This window comes from Limulus polyphemus, unplaced genomic scaffold (assembly GCF_000517525.1).
Source record: "Limulus polyphemus unplaced genomic scaffold, Limulus_polyphemus-2.1.2 Scaffold895, whole genome shotgun sequence".
Lineage (NCBI taxonomy): Eukaryota > Metazoa > Arthropoda > Merostomata > Xiphosura > Limulidae > Limulus > Limulus polyphemus.
The window spans coordinates 9,953-27,741 of record NW_013666505.1 but is presented as its reverse complement, the minus strand read 5'-3'; the positions used below and the strand labels follow the sequence as shown (position 1 = coordinate 27,741).

At 35.2% G+C, this 17,789-nt stretch overlaps 1 protein-coding gene across 12 annotated transcripts in view; it reads right to left on the bottom strand.

Moving 5' to 3' along the window:
• Positions 1–16,674, bottom strand: part of LOC106461089 (nicotinamide riboside kinase 1-like) — a 79,624-nt gene extending 62,950 nt beyond the window's left edge. For 4 of the 12 annotated variants that reach the window (XM_022387950.1, XM_022387957.1, XM_022387960.1 and 1 more), the window contains exons 1-2: positions 15,905–16,155; positions 10,293–10,383 (exon numbers count right to left, since the gene is read on the bottom strand). In XM_022387950.1, coding sequence (XP_022243658.1) covers positions 10,293–10,383; positions 15,905–15,936 — 123 coding nt within the window. In that variant the 5' untranslated portion in view covers positions 15,937–16,155. The other 8 variants (XM_022387953.1, XM_022387956.1, XM_022387955.1 and 5 more) reach the window with 8 other exon arrangements.
• Positions 16,675–17,789: the final 1,115 nt, after the last annotated feature.

Below are 17,789 nucleotides of genomic sequence, written 5' to 3'. Positions count from 1 at the left end.
AAGGAGTGGTCTTGATAAGAGAAACAACTCTGGAGATGAGTCCGATCAGAGGGTAAGCATACAGATGAAGGCCTCTCCAAACCTGACTGAGTGCATCCACACCTAGAGGTGATGGGTGCAGGACAGGAGACCAAAAGGAAGGAAGTTTGGCATTCTAGTGAGTGGCAAACACAAATATAAGTGGTGTTCCCAGGCAAGAACACACTTACTGAAGAACCTGAGAATAAAAGTACCACTCCATAGGAAGGACTTAGTTGGGATGAGGCAGGTAGTTTGCAACCAGATTCATAATACCAGGAACAATGCACACCAAGATCGTTATGTTGTAGTCAGTACAGGAGATTGAGTGTTTGAAAACAACAGGGACCTGGACTTGGTTCCCCCTTGTTTTGTGATATAGCTGACAACAGTGAAATGGTCAAAATGAACCATAACCACCTGCTCCTGCAAGAATTGGAGGAAATGAATGAGAGCCTGATGAATTACAAAAAGTTCGAGGAGGTTGAAATGGAAAGCAGATTCCTCAATGGATCACTGACCTGAAATCTCCTGAGAGTCAGAATGAGGCAGAGGAAGTGGAACTCCCAATGTGGTAAGAGCCCTGATGAGCCCTCAAACAAAGTCAGCCCTGATCCCTAGGGGAAGAGTGATAGGATGGTCCAAGGAATCCCCAAAAGAGATAGAGCCTCTCAAGCAGCAAGAGGAGAAGGTAGTGCTCGAGAGACTTCCAGTTCCATATCTTGGAGCCGAAGTGGAGAAGGCTGGGCCCAACTAAGATGGGAATTGAAGAGAACCCCCAAATGGATGAGGTTTTTGTGTGGGGGTTAGAAAAGACTTCTCCACTTTGATGAGAAACCCCACCTAAGCAGACTCTTGAAGAAAGAAGTAGATGTGATTGACAGACTTGGCCTAGGAAGAAGTGAGCAGTACCCAGTCATCTAGGTAATGATAAGTACAAAGACCCAAAGTGGGAAGATGGCATGCAAAAGAATGGACAACACGATTGAACACATAAGGAGCTGAAGCAAGACCAAACAGCTGTGCTCGGAACTGAAAGACACAACCTCATGGATAACGACATGACTTCGGAGTGATGGGAATATGAAAATAAGCATCTCTCATGTCAAATTTAGTCATCCAAAGACCTGGAGAAAAAACCCACTCCATGGTGAATCAAAGTGTTTCATGAAAGACATTCAGCTGGGACAGACCAATGATGGATCTCCAATCTCCCGTCTTTTTGGGGACAACAAACAGATGGGAGTAAAATCCCAGAAGAATTGGCACCACAGGTTTGATAGCTCCTTTGTGAAGAAGGTCATGAACTGACTGCTAGACAATTGGATGAGACACAATCTAAAGGAAGAGAAAAGGAAACCAGGATAGAATATGAGAGGTGTGTGATTGGAATCAAAGGCAAAACCCATAGAACCCACTGATCTGTCATAAAGAGTTCACATACGGTTGAAAAACCATTGTAACCTGGCCCCCAACTACCCTTGAAAAACATCCTCTCACCGATAATGCTGACTCCTGTAGGAATGAGAACGGGAGGAACGAACATAAGGAAGGGAATGCCTGGAGTAGTATAAGGGATGAAGAAAAGAAGGAGCACGGGAAACCCTAACAGCCGACGATTGGGCAGCAACAGTAGGGTGACACAAACGAGAGGCAAGGGAGGACAATGAGGAATGTAGTCTCACCACATTGATCCTGGACTCCAAAGACTCAGTATGACTTCCAAAAACTGTTTCATGAAGAAACAGGACTTGAAGAAGCTCCCTCAAAAAAAAAGGGTGTGACACACCCCTACATGTAATGCATCCCACCCCAGTAAATCCCAATAACATAATATCCAGGTGGTGAGAGACAGCACCGAAGCCAACAACTGGGCCACAGGATGATCTTGAGTTCTGTTGAAAATTAATCAGGAGATTGGTGGAAGGCATGAGATAAGAATTGTAATGAGGAAATAACATGTAAAAGGGTGATCAAAGTAATGCAAATACTAGAAAACTGGGACCTATTAAAATGAATCAAAGCATCAGGATGCAAGCCCCATATGGAAATAGAGGATCAAGATATTGTGAATCCAGGGATTCGCGGCACATTGGTAAGCAAAAAAATACTGGTTCAACAGTCGAGAGGGATGGGGCATACCCACACCCAACTGAAATTGATCAGCAAAATGTTGAGTATGAACAAGAATGTTGGGTGAGGGAAGAAAAAAATAATAATCAGGAAGAGGGTTGTCACCCAACAAAGAATAATAATAATAATAATAATAATAACAAAGGCTAAGCATGAAACATAAAAGTTGACATACCTGATCAATAAGTTGTAGGAAAGATGTGGTTGGCAAACTCCTGAATGTCAGCATTATGTGACAGTCCCAAAAAATTTGGGGCTGAAAAAACAGAGTCAAAATTGTCTTCACCCTAATGAAAAATTTCTTCATGAGCATGTTCATGGGGATAAATAGAACCATAGAACTAGCCAAAGCATTCAACTCCCTAAAGATTAAAGCTTGAACCTCCTTGGCAAATCAAGGTTGAGATAGCTTTGGGTGAAATTTGGTTCATAATAATTATGGAGAATGAATTGCTATAAAAAACTACAGTATGTATTAGTTAACCAAACAAAGTAATGAATGCTGATAGAGGTATGCAAATTGGATTGCTGAGTAAGGCCATGAAGAAATTCAGGACAACATGTGCTTAATTGGAAAAAAATTCAAATCCTGCATAATCAGATAAAAATGGAAGAAAAACCAGCAATTCATTTTACCTGCAGGAAGCAGAGGCCATTAAATCAACAGGTTGATGAGAAATGTATGGAGTCTATGGTGTTCTATCAAGATATCAATGAATACCTCACACCACATTCGGGGAGGAGTTCAAAGTTAAGGTGCTAATGAAATAAAAACACTAAATTTGAGCTCTACAGAGCAGGGGTGTATGGAAGGAAACACATACGAGGCAAGGTTGAGTGACCTGAAATCTAGACACATCAGATACAGATAAGAATGCACAAAATCTATGAAAATTGAAAAGGACAGTATATTAGTTCACAGTACATCTTAATGCTGATGTGATGCCTTATGGATACATGAGAAATAATTAATTGGAACCCAGGAACAGTGGTTAAAATTTTGGTTCTCTTTCAGAACAATGTTAAGAACCACTCAAAGGCCAAGAAACAGATACTGTGTTTAAGGTTTCAGTTTGGCCTAGAACAATGCCAACACCCTATTAATTAAATATAAAAAGTCATGGTTTAAGAAAGAGAGCAAGAAAAGAAGAAGATGGCCCTTCTACTCTTCAATTGTTTCTTTGTTCTTTACATAAGTTTAAAGTTGGTGGCTTGTGATACTTACCTACAACTGCATGTAACAAAATATCCTGATACTAAATAAATTCATTTGTAATAAACCCAATGACAAGAGAGAGACCACTACAGTTGCTAAATTAATACTGTAAGGTAAAATGAATAGTTGGTAACTCTGACATCAAATACATGAACTATGTTGAATGGCACCCTGTAAAAGGCTGTAACGTATGTACTTTGACCTCACAAGTGCATACAGAGTTAAGTGAAAAAACACACAATGGACTATTCATACTGTTCCCGCAGCAAAAACTGAACCCCTACTTTTAGTATTATAAACCCTCAAGCTTACTAATGAGCAATCCAGAAATAGTGCCTGGACATTGGAGTTCATTTAACATGGTTGCAAAAATAGGGAGCCACAATTTAGTTTTGGATTTATTCAATATGTCTACTTTCAAAGATCACCACCCTTTTGAGATTAGGCTTCATTTAACATGGCTAAGCTAATAAGAGGCTACCGTCTCGAGATCAACAATTATGACATCTATCAACATACAGGTTTAATTTTAAATGTTGAATAAGATGGCTGCACTATAATTGGATTGCAACATGTTTGCACAATAACTGGATTGTATCATGAATGAACAAGAACTCAAATGCATTATTATTGTGCATGAACAGCATAATGATTAGACAAAAAACTGGGTTGTATAATAACTGTACAAGAGCTAGGCTATCTAGCACACTCACTCAAATCCAAGTTGGAAACAACCAAAGGTACTTAATGTACATGGTACATGTACAAAGACAAAAATACTATAACCATTTATCAAAGGCAATTAAAAAAGCAAGAATAATGGTCAAGGTCACATATTATAATACTTACAAAAAATAAGATGAATATAAGAAGGGCCAATCAGAAGCCTGAGAAAAACACCTAGTGCTACGATAATTGAAGTCAGAAGTAAATAAGATCTCCACACACAAACTATTGGGAATAACAAAACCTATTTTATATCAATCAGTCAAGATCCTGTGAAACGTGAAAAGGGGGAAGAAAACTGCTAAATATATAAAAAACAGGTAAGGTAATCTTAATACAAGCAGGCTTTCAAATACCATTTGTATAAAGAGGACAACATTCATAATTTTAAACAAACATTGGGAAACATAAAACATACACAATCTGGAACAGGAATAATTTCAAAAGCACATAAATGTTACAGTTATCCTATTTTACAGTTGGATATGTAACTCACATGGATTGACAATGCAAAAAAATCTAAAACTCTCTTTATAACCCAAGATTCATACATGTAATATACTGACAATAGGATTATCAATACAAAAGGTAACATACTAAAGTATGTCAATAAGAGAATTATTCAGAGAATAATTTCAAACTCAGAGAGCCAAAAAAACAAAACAAGTCAACAAAGAATTATTGTGTATTTCTCTTTGCTCAGCGTTCACAGGTTGAATTCTACTGGCTACTGGGGAAAATATACACACAGAATAAAGGTGAGAAGAATTCTATACACATCCAAAATCCAGACAAAATGTTAAAGTGTAATATACTAGAATCCAATGCTGCATATGCCATCCACTATTCCAAATAACATTCATAAGCAAAAAATACTCCTAACTCATTCATAATTGTACAAGTATCTGAGACACACCTTGAGATGGACTTACCTCTACCCGAGAGGATCACAAACAGGACCAAAATGACATGATAGAGTTTGGATTTAATGGACTGCTCTTGCCTGTTTTGTAGATGAAGAAGGTTTGCAGTATAGAAGTATAAGCTAAAACACTGTCCCACTCTTGGAACAGGCAAGAGAAGTGCATTAAAACCAAATCTCTACTGTGTTTACAGTGCATAAAACATCTTGAAACAATAAAGTGATATGATTCTAGCCACTGGTACAGCAAGCTTTACCTGAGTAAAAGGATTAGTATGTGTTTATGACCTTTCAACATCCAGCTAACAAGAATGCCTATCCTACATGTTGAACACTTCCATAAGTTTATAAAATTACTATAACAAGTCTGAATAAAGATATATTCTTAATTAGTTATGGAAGAGTAAATTCAAGACTATGTCAGTCATTACAATCTCCACCCTGTAGTATGTAAGCATATCAAGCATTTTCTGTCATCTTGTTTCAAAATCGGAAGTTTTCAAAAATGTTTGTCTGTTCTCTGTTTCTGCACAATTTGCACATAACCTGTGGTCAAGAAAATCAACAAGTTTTTCATTCTTGTTACCTTTGTTCAGTATCACCCCCTTGAAATAACACCTGGTCTCCCCATGGGGAAGTTTAGCTGTACAATTACACCTTGCATATGGAACTACACAGCAGTATGCTCCAATGGTAATTAAGATATCCTAAGCTTACAACCCCCCAAATGGGAATGACCAGTCATGTGTGTAACTCTATTCACTCTTGGAAAAAATGATCTATAGATTTTAACTACATAGCATGATGTTTTCTTAGACTGGAACAGAATATTTGCAGAATTTATAAATCGTGACCCAAAATCTATGAAGTAAAGGTGATCATCCTTTATGTTGAAATGATTTAGATAAGAGATTCAAATATATGACTGTTGGAAAAAAACCTCAAAACCATCAGCAGAGTATTAATCTAGATTAAAAAAACTAACAGAATTCTGGGATATCTTTAGGAAATTTTGAACTTCTGGGTTAGACAATTACCATTATAAGTAGAGCTTGGTGATTAGTGGTGTTTGCTAATGGATTAATTGATGGATTCATTTATTAATTATATTCAATTAGTACAGGATATGCATTCCTCCCAAACAGAGTGGTGACCATCGAAGAACAAGAAGAAAAGAAATGACAAACAAACAGTAGTGCACCAGCTTCTAAAGGTTGAGAACTATTACATTTTTCTAACATAATAAGTTGGCAAACAATGATTTATAAGCATAAGTGATTAATTGTGGAACATACTAAATGTTTTGACAGAGCAGACCAATGTTCTCTTAAAATGTGTAGTATGTTCCCCATATGCTTATAAATTGTTATTTGCCAACTTATTACTATATTAGTAAAATTTGCTTCCTTACTCAAGTAAATTATTGTAACATAATATTAACCTTACTATTTTTTAAAGTAATCTTTGAATTATCCTTCCTTTTATATGATAAACATTTACTGTAGATCATCATTTGAGCGATTTCATTCATGCGATTTCTTTGTTTCATACTTTATATATGTGTTTGTGTGTGTATATATATATATATATATATATATATGTGCACACACATATATACATTCTTGTGTCTCGGCATACAATGACAAAACTATCTCCAAGCATTGTACATTTATTATTGTGCTAAACCTATAATAATTTTCTTTCTTACCCATTCACCCGATCTCTAAACTGCATAAGTTTATCTTATCTCTAGTTAACTGATGCTTTCTCATTGAAAAAAATTCTGCAGCTTTCAAACAGATATACTTTAACAAATAAATATTTGCAGAATTCACAAACAAAAAGAACATTTACAAAATCTATAAAATACTCTTAAACCTTTGTATTTATGATGCAATAGTCTAATTCTTGCTCTATCCAACCTTATTTAAATTTTCCTTTTAGCTGTTTTTCATTAGTAAGTAATCAAACCATATGATGTAGCATGTCAACCAAGGGCTACACAAAAATTAAAGGAAACACTTGAAAATCAAGAAACAGATAATACAATCTAAAGGTGTGAAAAAGTTATTAGCAAAAATAGTTATTTACTTTTTCCTAGGGGAAAGGATTAAAACAATTCTAAAAAAAAACCAATAAGAAGTGCATTGTTTATAGACAAAACTCTTCTCAGTAGTCCTGAAAAGAACAAATCAACTTTTTTTTTTATTTTATTTCATGAATTACAATAATTAAATGTCAGAAAATAAAATTTCTAAAACATTTTTCAGTTTAAATACAGTTAGAATTAACATATGAAACTGTCCTTAAAATTCATCTCAAAAACCATTTAGCAAAAGTGATGGAAAAACAAGAAAGACCAAAGGAAACCCTGTCTTCAGACTTCAGGTACAATAACTTAAATTTATGTTACTTTTTAAATCCTAAATTGTTGTGTGTGAAAATTCAAAATACACATAAATTGCCCAAAGTAGTATAAAGCCAGTAAAAATCTGGAAATACCACTAACAGTGTTACGTGGGTTTCTCCCTACAAACATCCAGAATACTACTACTCAACTAAAATTACTGAATTTTTGATGATAAAAATAAACACTCTTCCTAACATTGATTATAAGTCAGAATAAATGTTAAGTATAATAGTGACTAGTGGAATTGTAGTAGGTACAAGTTAAATCAAGTTACTTAATTCTTGGGATCAATATTATTGTTGTACATATACAATTATACCAAGCTGACCAATCACATGATGGTGAACAGAATTTACACAGCTACATTTAAGCAATCAAACAGGTGCATACTGTAGATGTGTCTTCAGTATATTTAGAAGCATTGAGAGCCAGAATAGGCCCTGGGACAATCATCCTTGTCAGGCCCCCTTTCTTGTCTTTTTTTATCATTTTTAAGAAGTTATTAAAAAGAAGATCCTAAATTAGGACAGCAATGAACTCATAAACAAGGCAAGATCATAGCAGCAGCTGTTTTTAGCTCACAGTATAAGCATAAAAACGTTAACAAAATAACAAATATATATATATTAATAATTACTCAAATTATTATTTCAATCATTCTTAATGGAAGTGAGACACCCATCAATGTGTGGATCTAATGCAGATTGTCAACTATGGTAGGAGGAAGGGTAATAAGAGTCTGCAAAGGATCCCGTGCAAGATTCCACTGAACAGCTTGCATGTGAGCATGACCTAAGGAGATAAGTGCGGCCATAGAAGACCACATCCCCCAAAGTGATAGTACCTTGCGACTGTAATAGAGAGAGCAGTAAGAACTGGTGAACTGAAAACTCCATCAAATGAAGTCAAAGAGGAGAAAGATATCTAATAGGTTGAAGGAAAAACTGATAAGTCACCCCTCGATGGACAAACCGAAGATATGGTCACGACTGCCAAGCTATTGGGATATGTAAGTAAGCATTCACAACATCCATCTTGCTCATCCATAAACCTGGAGAAAAAGCCCATCTGAGGGGGAGAAATTATTAAATGGTAAAATGAGGAGATTGAGAAATTGATTGAGGCGGGACAAATCTATGACAAGCTGCCAGTCTCTGGTTTTCTTGGGAACAAACAGCCTTGGATAAAAACCTGGAGAAAGATGATTCACAGGTTCAATGGCTTGTTGAAACAGAAGGTCTTGAACTGCCTCTGATAGACCCTGGCTGGTAATGGAATCTCGAGGCAGAGGAGGTGGGAAAAGAATCTTAGGACAAGTCCATCTCATAGAACCCGAATAACCCACTCATCTGGTATGAATGATTGTCAAAAAGGAACAAATTCACACAATCGAGCTCTACTGGCCTGGAACCCACCAGGTAGTTACTGTTGGCATCGTGCTGATGTACGTCGAAGAAAACGATGAGATAAGGAACCCCTGGAGGAAGGGACAGGTAAGGGCTGAGAAGGATTAGGACAGGAAATGGGAATAGGTGTTTGTCCTGGTTTCAACTGCAACAAACAAGCTACAAAAGAAGAAAGGGTAGAGTGTTGATGCAGGGATTCCACACGTGATTCCAAAGTGTCAGGAACATGGTCGAATACATACCACCAAAAAAAAAGGAGCTATGCATATTTCCAATTCCTGGAGATAAGAGAAAATTGAGAAGCAAAATGCTCAGCAAACATCCTAATATTCAGGGAAAGTGGGAAAACTAAATGAGGAGAAGAACTATCGTGCAACAAAGGAGGGTGGGGATCATGGGAAATCAGGGAAAGGCATAAAACATCATATACCTGAGAAATCAAGTCTAACAATGCCATATTAGGCTTAGCTAATTCCACAGATGGGGCATAGGAAGACATGGCAAAATCCAGTGGTGAAAAAAGGCTATCAATATCTTCATCAGACCAAACAGGTTCAGCTTGTTCTTGAGGAAGTGGGGCAAGTTCAGGAGAAGGTGGTTGACCCATATAACAATCAATCTCTTGGTGAATAATCACAGATAAATCCAAGGATGGGTTACCACCACCTGCTGCCAGTGAAAAAGTGCTTGTAGAGGTGTGATACCCGAACTGGTAACGTTAACCTCGGAATTCTTGTTAAATAAATCAAACAAAGTGTTTGATAGATAAATACATACATGCAAGAGAGAAAATAATAACTGGATAGTGAATTAAAGATAAAAGGCATCAGTTGTATAATCAAAAACGATTAATAAAGAAGAGCACTTCGGAAGTATAACTATTTAAGTTATAAAGAAGAAACACACTAAAGCAAAATTTTAAATGTCTAAACACAAGCACTGCCAAACGACAAGTAATAGTCTGGTAGAATTGAATAGAGGAAGTCACATGTGTAACAAGAGTGTGTAGCACTCTCATTGGTGGAGGGTTGTCATATGATAATTTGCATGAGACATACACTGTAATGAGGCTTTTGACATGAATGAAAAAATGTTTTCCTATAGAGGGCAGCAGTGAGCAAGAATAACAATTTATGTGAGCATACATAATGTACCTTATTGTAAAATATCATATATTCTATTAAAACCACTAAAGCACATTATTATTTAAAACATAACAGTGAAATAAACAGTGTGGTCAACAACAAAAATACTTTAAACATTAAGGTAAAAACATACTGCCATCACTGGTAAATTTTAAATCTAGCAAGATGAAACATCTCTTAGATTAAAACAATCATATCAAGTTTTAGATTCACAGATTTCAAACATAAAATTGAAGTTGAAATTCACAGTACTAGACTTGTAAGAGTTATTGGAATATCAGAACAGGCACACTTGGAATAAAAATTAATAACCTACCCTAAAGAATTCATCCTGAGAGAGAACTACACTTCCAGTGATGGATTTTTGCAACATTGCAGCTAAAGTAGTTTTGCCCCCACAAGTAACACTGTTCAGAAATATATTAGAATTTTTTATTCATAAAATATTTCCTTAATATCAATAAATAACCTATCACCTAAGTTCAAAACACTTTTCAGAATTCAAAACTAAGGTAAGGTTATCTCATATTATTCAATAAACCAAATAACAGCACCAGAATACAAATGAAATGTGTTACTCCCTACTTAATTATATATTACATACACAAAAATATTTTTACAACAATATAGTTTCAAAGCAGAAACATTGTACATGAAAAGTACTGCCAAGAACCTTTTTTCATAAGTACAACAAAACAGTATAAAGTAAAATAGCATCACACAATCAACATAGAACTATGCACAATTATTTTAAATATTTATATCAACTTTACAAGCAGTATAAACACATTTCCAGCTACTATTCCAAATGAATTAAATATTCATTATAAGAAAACAAATGTGAGGGATTACTTGTATTAGTAAACTAAATAAATTTTCGTGTATGTCACCACACGAAATATTCAAATTCCAAATTATATGTTATTTAGCACTGATAAACTTAAAAAAAAGATGGAATAGAGTGGCTCCTTATTGTAGGCATAAATGATCTACTTCCTGTTGGAAATTATATAAATGATAGTCCAGAGGTTTTTAACTAGCAACTGTTATAGGCCACTGAGTCAGATAATTACATGATGTTATTCAGAAATTGTATGAGGAGCTCATGCAAAGCTGTTATTAATAAGAATACTGATACAACAATCATGGAATAACTTAAATTTAGACACATTGATCAAAACCAGGTCTGCAAAATCATGTAGCTCTCATAAAAGAAAATCACCAACATTTCACTAAAGGGAAATCTTTCTGCAATATTATTCTATCATTTTCAAGAATGATAAGTTTCATCTTGATGAAGGAAAGGGTGTGAAATGTACATATTTAGACTTTCCAAAAACTTTGAATAATGTGCCACACAAATGATTAGCTAATCAAATCATATCAGTGGAGGTTGGAAAAGACTAGTAAATGAGACTAGAATGATTAAATGAAATAATGCAAAATGATATTAATTGAAGCCAGTCACACTAAAAACATTATTACAAGTGGAGTGCCTCAGTGATCCTCTGCTTTCATAAATGATAGTGAAAGGAGAATAATTACTAAAGTTTGTGTATTATATTAAACACTTAGGTATTCCTAGCTGTATTGAGAATAATGAGGTAGTACAGAATGACTTGGATCAATTGGTTATTTGGACAAATATTTGGAAAATGGGTTTTAATTATAATAAGTAGATAATGCACTTGGGTTATCATAATTTGTTTCACATATTCAACATAGATGGGACCAGTGTTCCCTCTAAGCTGAACAACAACCAATCAAGTGCCGTGCACTTCATTATTCCAGCCACACACATACTATGTAATGGTGACAAGTCTCAACATGTTAATGGCCTTAATGACCCTGGCAGTTAATACATCTAAAGCCCAAATAACCGACTGGTAGAATTGCAAAGCGGCCTAATGATCCAATAGGGTCGATGGTATAAAAATACCCCATCCTAAAAAAACTGGTAGCACACATTCCCTTGATACTGGTGCACATGAAAAAATTCATTTCACACATGGATTGAAAAAATTAGAGGGAACATTGGATTGGACCCCACAAAACAGTTTTACTGAAGAAAAGGATCCTGGCATAGACACTGGTAAATAAGTCACTCAATATATCAGAGATACTACTGAGACTTACCTGTGAAGATAAAATTATAAGTGTGTCATTAAGGTTTAACAGTAGGCTTAGGCTACTTTGTATGGACAAGTAGAATGGTTAATTGGACTTATTGGATCAGTTTAATTGGAAAAGGGGTTTTTGTGAATGGATGGTTTAAGTTTAAATAGGGTAGGAGCTGGTTTGTTTGCAAGGGTTTTTAACTCAACTGTAAGGGCAGTTTTAAACTAGAACTAGAGGGCCAGAATAAACTAAATGATGAAACAATAAGATGTAGAGAAAGATATAGTGGAGGAACAAAGTACAGAAGTCGTTTTTAAGGGTAGGTTAAACTGTAATTACTGTAATGTTAGAAGCATTGGAAATAGAATAGAAGCCTTCAAGGACTAGTCAGAACAGAAGATTTGGATATAATGGGAATAACCGAAATTTGGTTAAATGTAGAAAACTTTGGTGACAAAAATTTCTTTGAAATACATGGCTATAGGTTATTTAATAGGGATGGAGTACTAAAAACAGAGAGAGGAAAAGCTTCAAATTTAATATGTGAGTTACATCCTGTTGAAGCTGAGGATATCAAAGCTAAATGCAAGGAGGTTGAATCTATTTGGGTTTCTTTCAGTTGTTATAAAGGGAGAAGGCTATTAACTGGAATTTGTTATAGACCACCAAGTGAAACTGAGTGGTGAAATTAATGAGAAACTCTACAGTGAGATAAATAATTCAGTTCATAATGAGGTTATAATTAAAGAGGATTTTAATTTTAGGCATATAGTCTTGGAAATGTTAGTTTCAAATCATGAGAGAGACAGGTTTTTAGGAACCATTCAGGGCATTTTTTTTACACGAATTGGTCAGGGAATATTCTATGCTACATTAATTTATTAATTAAATACAGAAACTGTTGATAGGGTGGAGATTGGGAAACATCTGGGTGCACGTGATCACTGCTTAATTAACTTTGATGTTTTACTCTATACAAAAATCATGATTAATGACATTTTGATTATAAATTTTGAATAGATGTAACAAGAAATATGTGTCATGGATTGGTCATCTGAATTAACTGGAGATACTGACCAAATGTGGAAACATTTTTTAAAGAAATTTCCAAATACAAAGATAAGATAGGTTCTTTTATTGAAACAAAATGGTAGCTGCAAGAAAAAAAAAAAAAACAGGTTAGCTCCAAAATGGTATAAGGGATTAAAGAAGTGCATTATAAATTTAAGAAGTTTAAATTGACTGCAATGATGAGAGACTTATAGAATTATAGAGAATCATGAGAGTTGATAAAATACAAAATTAGGAAACTGGAAGGGGTATAGAAAAAAAAAGGTTAGCTGAAAATGTAAAAATAAACATTAAGGATTTCCTTTAAAATGTTAAGGGTTGGCAAAATATTAGTATGGGAGTAAAGCCTTTGAATAATAATAATTAAAGGAAGACTCATATCTGACAGTTAGGAAATAGCCGAGTTATCAAATTGTACTTTTATTTTATTGTTGCTAATAAAAATTTAGGCAAAATTCCTTATCCTGAACAGTTGCTAGATGGAAATAAGAACAAACAAGATGATCCAGTAATACTGAGCATGTTAAGAAAAAATCTGGAAATTTAAAGAATGATAAAGCTACTAGGCCAGATATTATTTTCCTAAGGGTTTTGAAGGAGGTTAAGGACAGAATATTTGAGCCACTCGATATAATTTTGTGGCAAGTCCGTGAATGGTGAACAGATGCCAGAAGATTAGAAGTTGGCTTATGTTACTCTTCTTTTAAATGGAGGTAATAAAAATAGTCCTGGTACTTATGGGCCTATTAGTCTTACATCAGTGGTGGGAAAAGTTTTCAAAAGTCTGATAAAAGATGATTGGCAAAGTCATTTAATAAATTATAAAGTTTTGTTATGTGGTTTTACTGAGGGAAATCTTCCATTACTAATCTTATGACATTTTTTGAAAAGGTTACTGCTTATGTAGATAAGAGTAAGGGTGTGGATTTGTTATATCTGGACTTTTGAAAGCATTTGATACGATACCACATAAAAGGTTTATTAAAAAAATGATCTCTATAGGTGTAGGAATAAATTGGCTCACCGTAGAGGAAAATGGCCAAGTGGAAGAATGCAGAGAGTTGTTATAAATGGAGTTTAAACAAATTGGATTAATATGACAAATGTGACATCTCAGAGATTGGTATTAAGACCTCTGCTCTTATTTAATTTACGTAAGTGACATAGAGGAAAGAATGGTCAATAAATTAATTACATTCACTAATGGTATGATGGTCTTGAGTATTGCTGGCTGGGAGGAGCATGCTGGTGCTTTACAAAAGGATTTAGATCACTAGATGAGTTGAGCGAATAAATGGCAGATAGCTTTTAATTATAATAAATGCAAGGTAGTACATCGGGATTATCATAATTTGAATTAGAAGTTATTTTGATAGAAATAACAGTCTTAACAATATTATGAAAGCAAAGAAAATTGGTGTTCCGGTTGATCAGTCTTTCAAGCCATCCAAGCAGTGTAGCTCCTTACCTTAGGATGGACAATGAATTGTTGGAAAGAGTTCAGAGGAAGGCTACTAGCATGATACCTGGATTGGAAAATTTATCACACGATAGAAAAAAAAAAGATGAGTCAGAGGGGATCTATCAAATGCCTAATAACTTGTTCTACTGTTTTAAAACATTATGAATACATACTGTAGGATTCTAAACCTGGTGAAACTTTTCTTGCTGTGTTAAAACACTATAAATACATTTTGTTGATTTCTCAACCTAGTATATTTGTTTCACTGTGTTAAAACATTATGCATACATCTTGTTTGCTTCTCTGGTACAACTTGTTTTGTTTGTGTTAAAACACTATTTAAACATGCTGTTTGATTCTAATCTAAGCTTGGAGCAATTTGATTTAATGTAAAAAATTATGAATACATATTGTTGGATTGTAAACTTGATAAAACTTGTCTTATTGTGTTGAAACACTTTTAAATACATCTTATTAACTTCACAACCTGGTAAAATTTGTCTTAGTAAATACAGTAGTTTCTGGTCAAGTTCTAATACTAGTAATAGTAATACCAAGAGTTAATTTTGATTCATAAATTATAATATCAATTTAATTTTAATATCTTCTTAACTCATGGAAACCCCTAACAATTCTATGCTAAGAATGTAGTTTACCTATTTCAGACTTTATTTACACTTATGACATTTTGATGCAAGAGGATTGTTTATGGTTTTGAACAACTAAAAATCACCAAATCCTCTAAGAGACAAATGGTAGGTGGCAACTTTCAAATTCTACCAGTCTTCAAGACGTTTGTGGGTTATGAAAGTTGTCCAGAATATAACCTGTCTTATCCAGACTCTAGAGCAGTACTTCTCAACTGGGTGAATAGTTCACTCAGCGGTTAATGAGTATTATCAATTATACAACAAATTTAAGAGCAAAAAAAAGTCATTAGTTGTCATTATTTATTCTACTTGTAGTTTGGTATATATTCAACTTCTTTTAATTCACAATAAAGAATTTTGCATTTTAATTTAATACTTCTTTGTCTTTTTTTGGAACTGGGGTGAGTGAGCTGTTGTAAAAAAACTTATACTATAGGGTTGAATGATATCATTATTAATATTAAAAATGGTTGGGAAGCACTGCTCCAGAGGATTCAGTCTCCCTAAAACCTACTTCTGAGTTCTAGTTTTAGGCTGTTGGAACTTGGAGTTCATAATTAACCTTATCTCATCATAAAAAACACAACCTAAATCATCAGTTAAATTATTTTAAATTTTAATTCTAACCCTGATATTCCTACTACAATCCAGCCTTTCATCTTCTATTTCAACCTTAAATTCCAACGGTAACATTAACAGTGACCTTAGTTTTTTTTATGGCTGAAGTTAAAGGTCCAAACTTTTTTCCTAAGTCAGTAAATAACACGATAAGATGAATTTCCCACACGTTGAAATGTAAGTCACACAGAAAAAATTCAAAAAGTAGACAACACACTAACAATCTCACATCAAAAGCTAAACATTAGCATCAGTTTTAATTTCTTATTTCTACGCAAGTGTGTGTGTGATAGTTTTGCCTACGTAAAATTAAAAAAGGTAGGCTGTGTAAATGCCCATTCACAATAATTATATGTATTATATATATATCTAAAACTGCAACGCATATTATATGCGAAAACGTAATAAATCTGACTTGGTGATTTCTAGATCATTAAATAAAGATAATCGAATGGCAATCTGAGGGTCGAGAATTCGTATCCCGTCCCCGAACATGCCCGTCCTTTTGGCCTTGGGGTATTATAGTGCACGGTCAATCCCACTTTTCGTGAGTGGTGTTGACAAATTGCCTTCTCTCAAGTCTATCACTCCAAGATTAAGGGCCTATAGCGCAGATAGCCCTCGTGTAGGTTTGCACGAAATTCAAACCAAACGAAAAGAAAAAACGTACAGCAGCTCACACTTGAACTAAATTAAAATATTTTTAAAATATACAAACATTTACTTGACGCCTTAGCCTTGACACCTTACAGCTCTTCACCAAAGGCACAAAACAAATAATATGTTGTGTATCTGGTTGTTTGATAATTTCCGGTAAAAATTACTTCCGAGAAACTTCAGCTATACAAGTCCTTTCTTAATTAAAACTAGTTTATTCTTTCTCGTTACAAACTTTGTAATACACTTAATTTCCACAGTCACTTTAAACTTAAGTACTTTTATAAACACACGCTATAATTCACACACTTTACTTACGGTGCCTACTGCTCGCTTGACTCGATTACCTCTATCTTCAGTCTCTCTCTCTATCTCATTCTACTTTATTTACCGGGCTTATATACTAAAAAAGAGGGCGGCTGGAACAGACTAAAGTTGCCAGAAAAATTCAAGATCCTTCGAGAATCTCATGACGTGTTACCAGTGTTACTATGTGTGCTTGGCATTTTACACCTAGCTGTTGGGACTTTCACGATGGGGGTTGGTGGGCATCCCTCAACACCAACCACTACTGGTTTCCCCGAGGCTGACTTGTTGGTAGTATTTTTCTTCCACTGGCTCCTCATATGTCCTTGCTCTTCACAGTTCCAACAACCTTTCCGGGTAGCAACCTTTCCTGCCATGGCATCTTCCCTGTGTTGAAGTTGCCGGCATTGAGCTCTATTGTGTCCCGGTTTGTTAAAGTACCAGCAAAGTCTCTCAAACTTCTCTGAGAACTGCCATTTTCTGGCCTTGATTCCTGATGACTGTACCAACCTTGGTACCTCTGTGCTGGATTTAACGTAGGATTCGAATTCCAGAGCTCTGGCCATTGCATCCTGCATAGTAGAGGGGTGTGCTTGCTTCACTTGTATCTTAAGTTGTGGACTGTCCAAGGCATCTATGTGTGCCATGCTTTCCAAGTCCTGTGCCAGCTCTTTCAATCTCTCCCCTTTAGCATGGACTCTCATCCTAAACCTAGCCCTGTAGACTTCCGACTGTTTTGGGTTCCGTACCTGAGTTCTAGAGCAGCTACCAGTGCTCTATAGTTGTGCCTGTCGTCTGCTGACAACTGTCTCAAGCTCCTTGCCAGATATACTGCTTTCTGCTCCTCTGTCCATCCATTAATTTCTGCCAGGAGCTCAAATTGTGCTCAATATGCTTCCCATGGTGCCTTCCCATCGAATTCCCGTGGCTT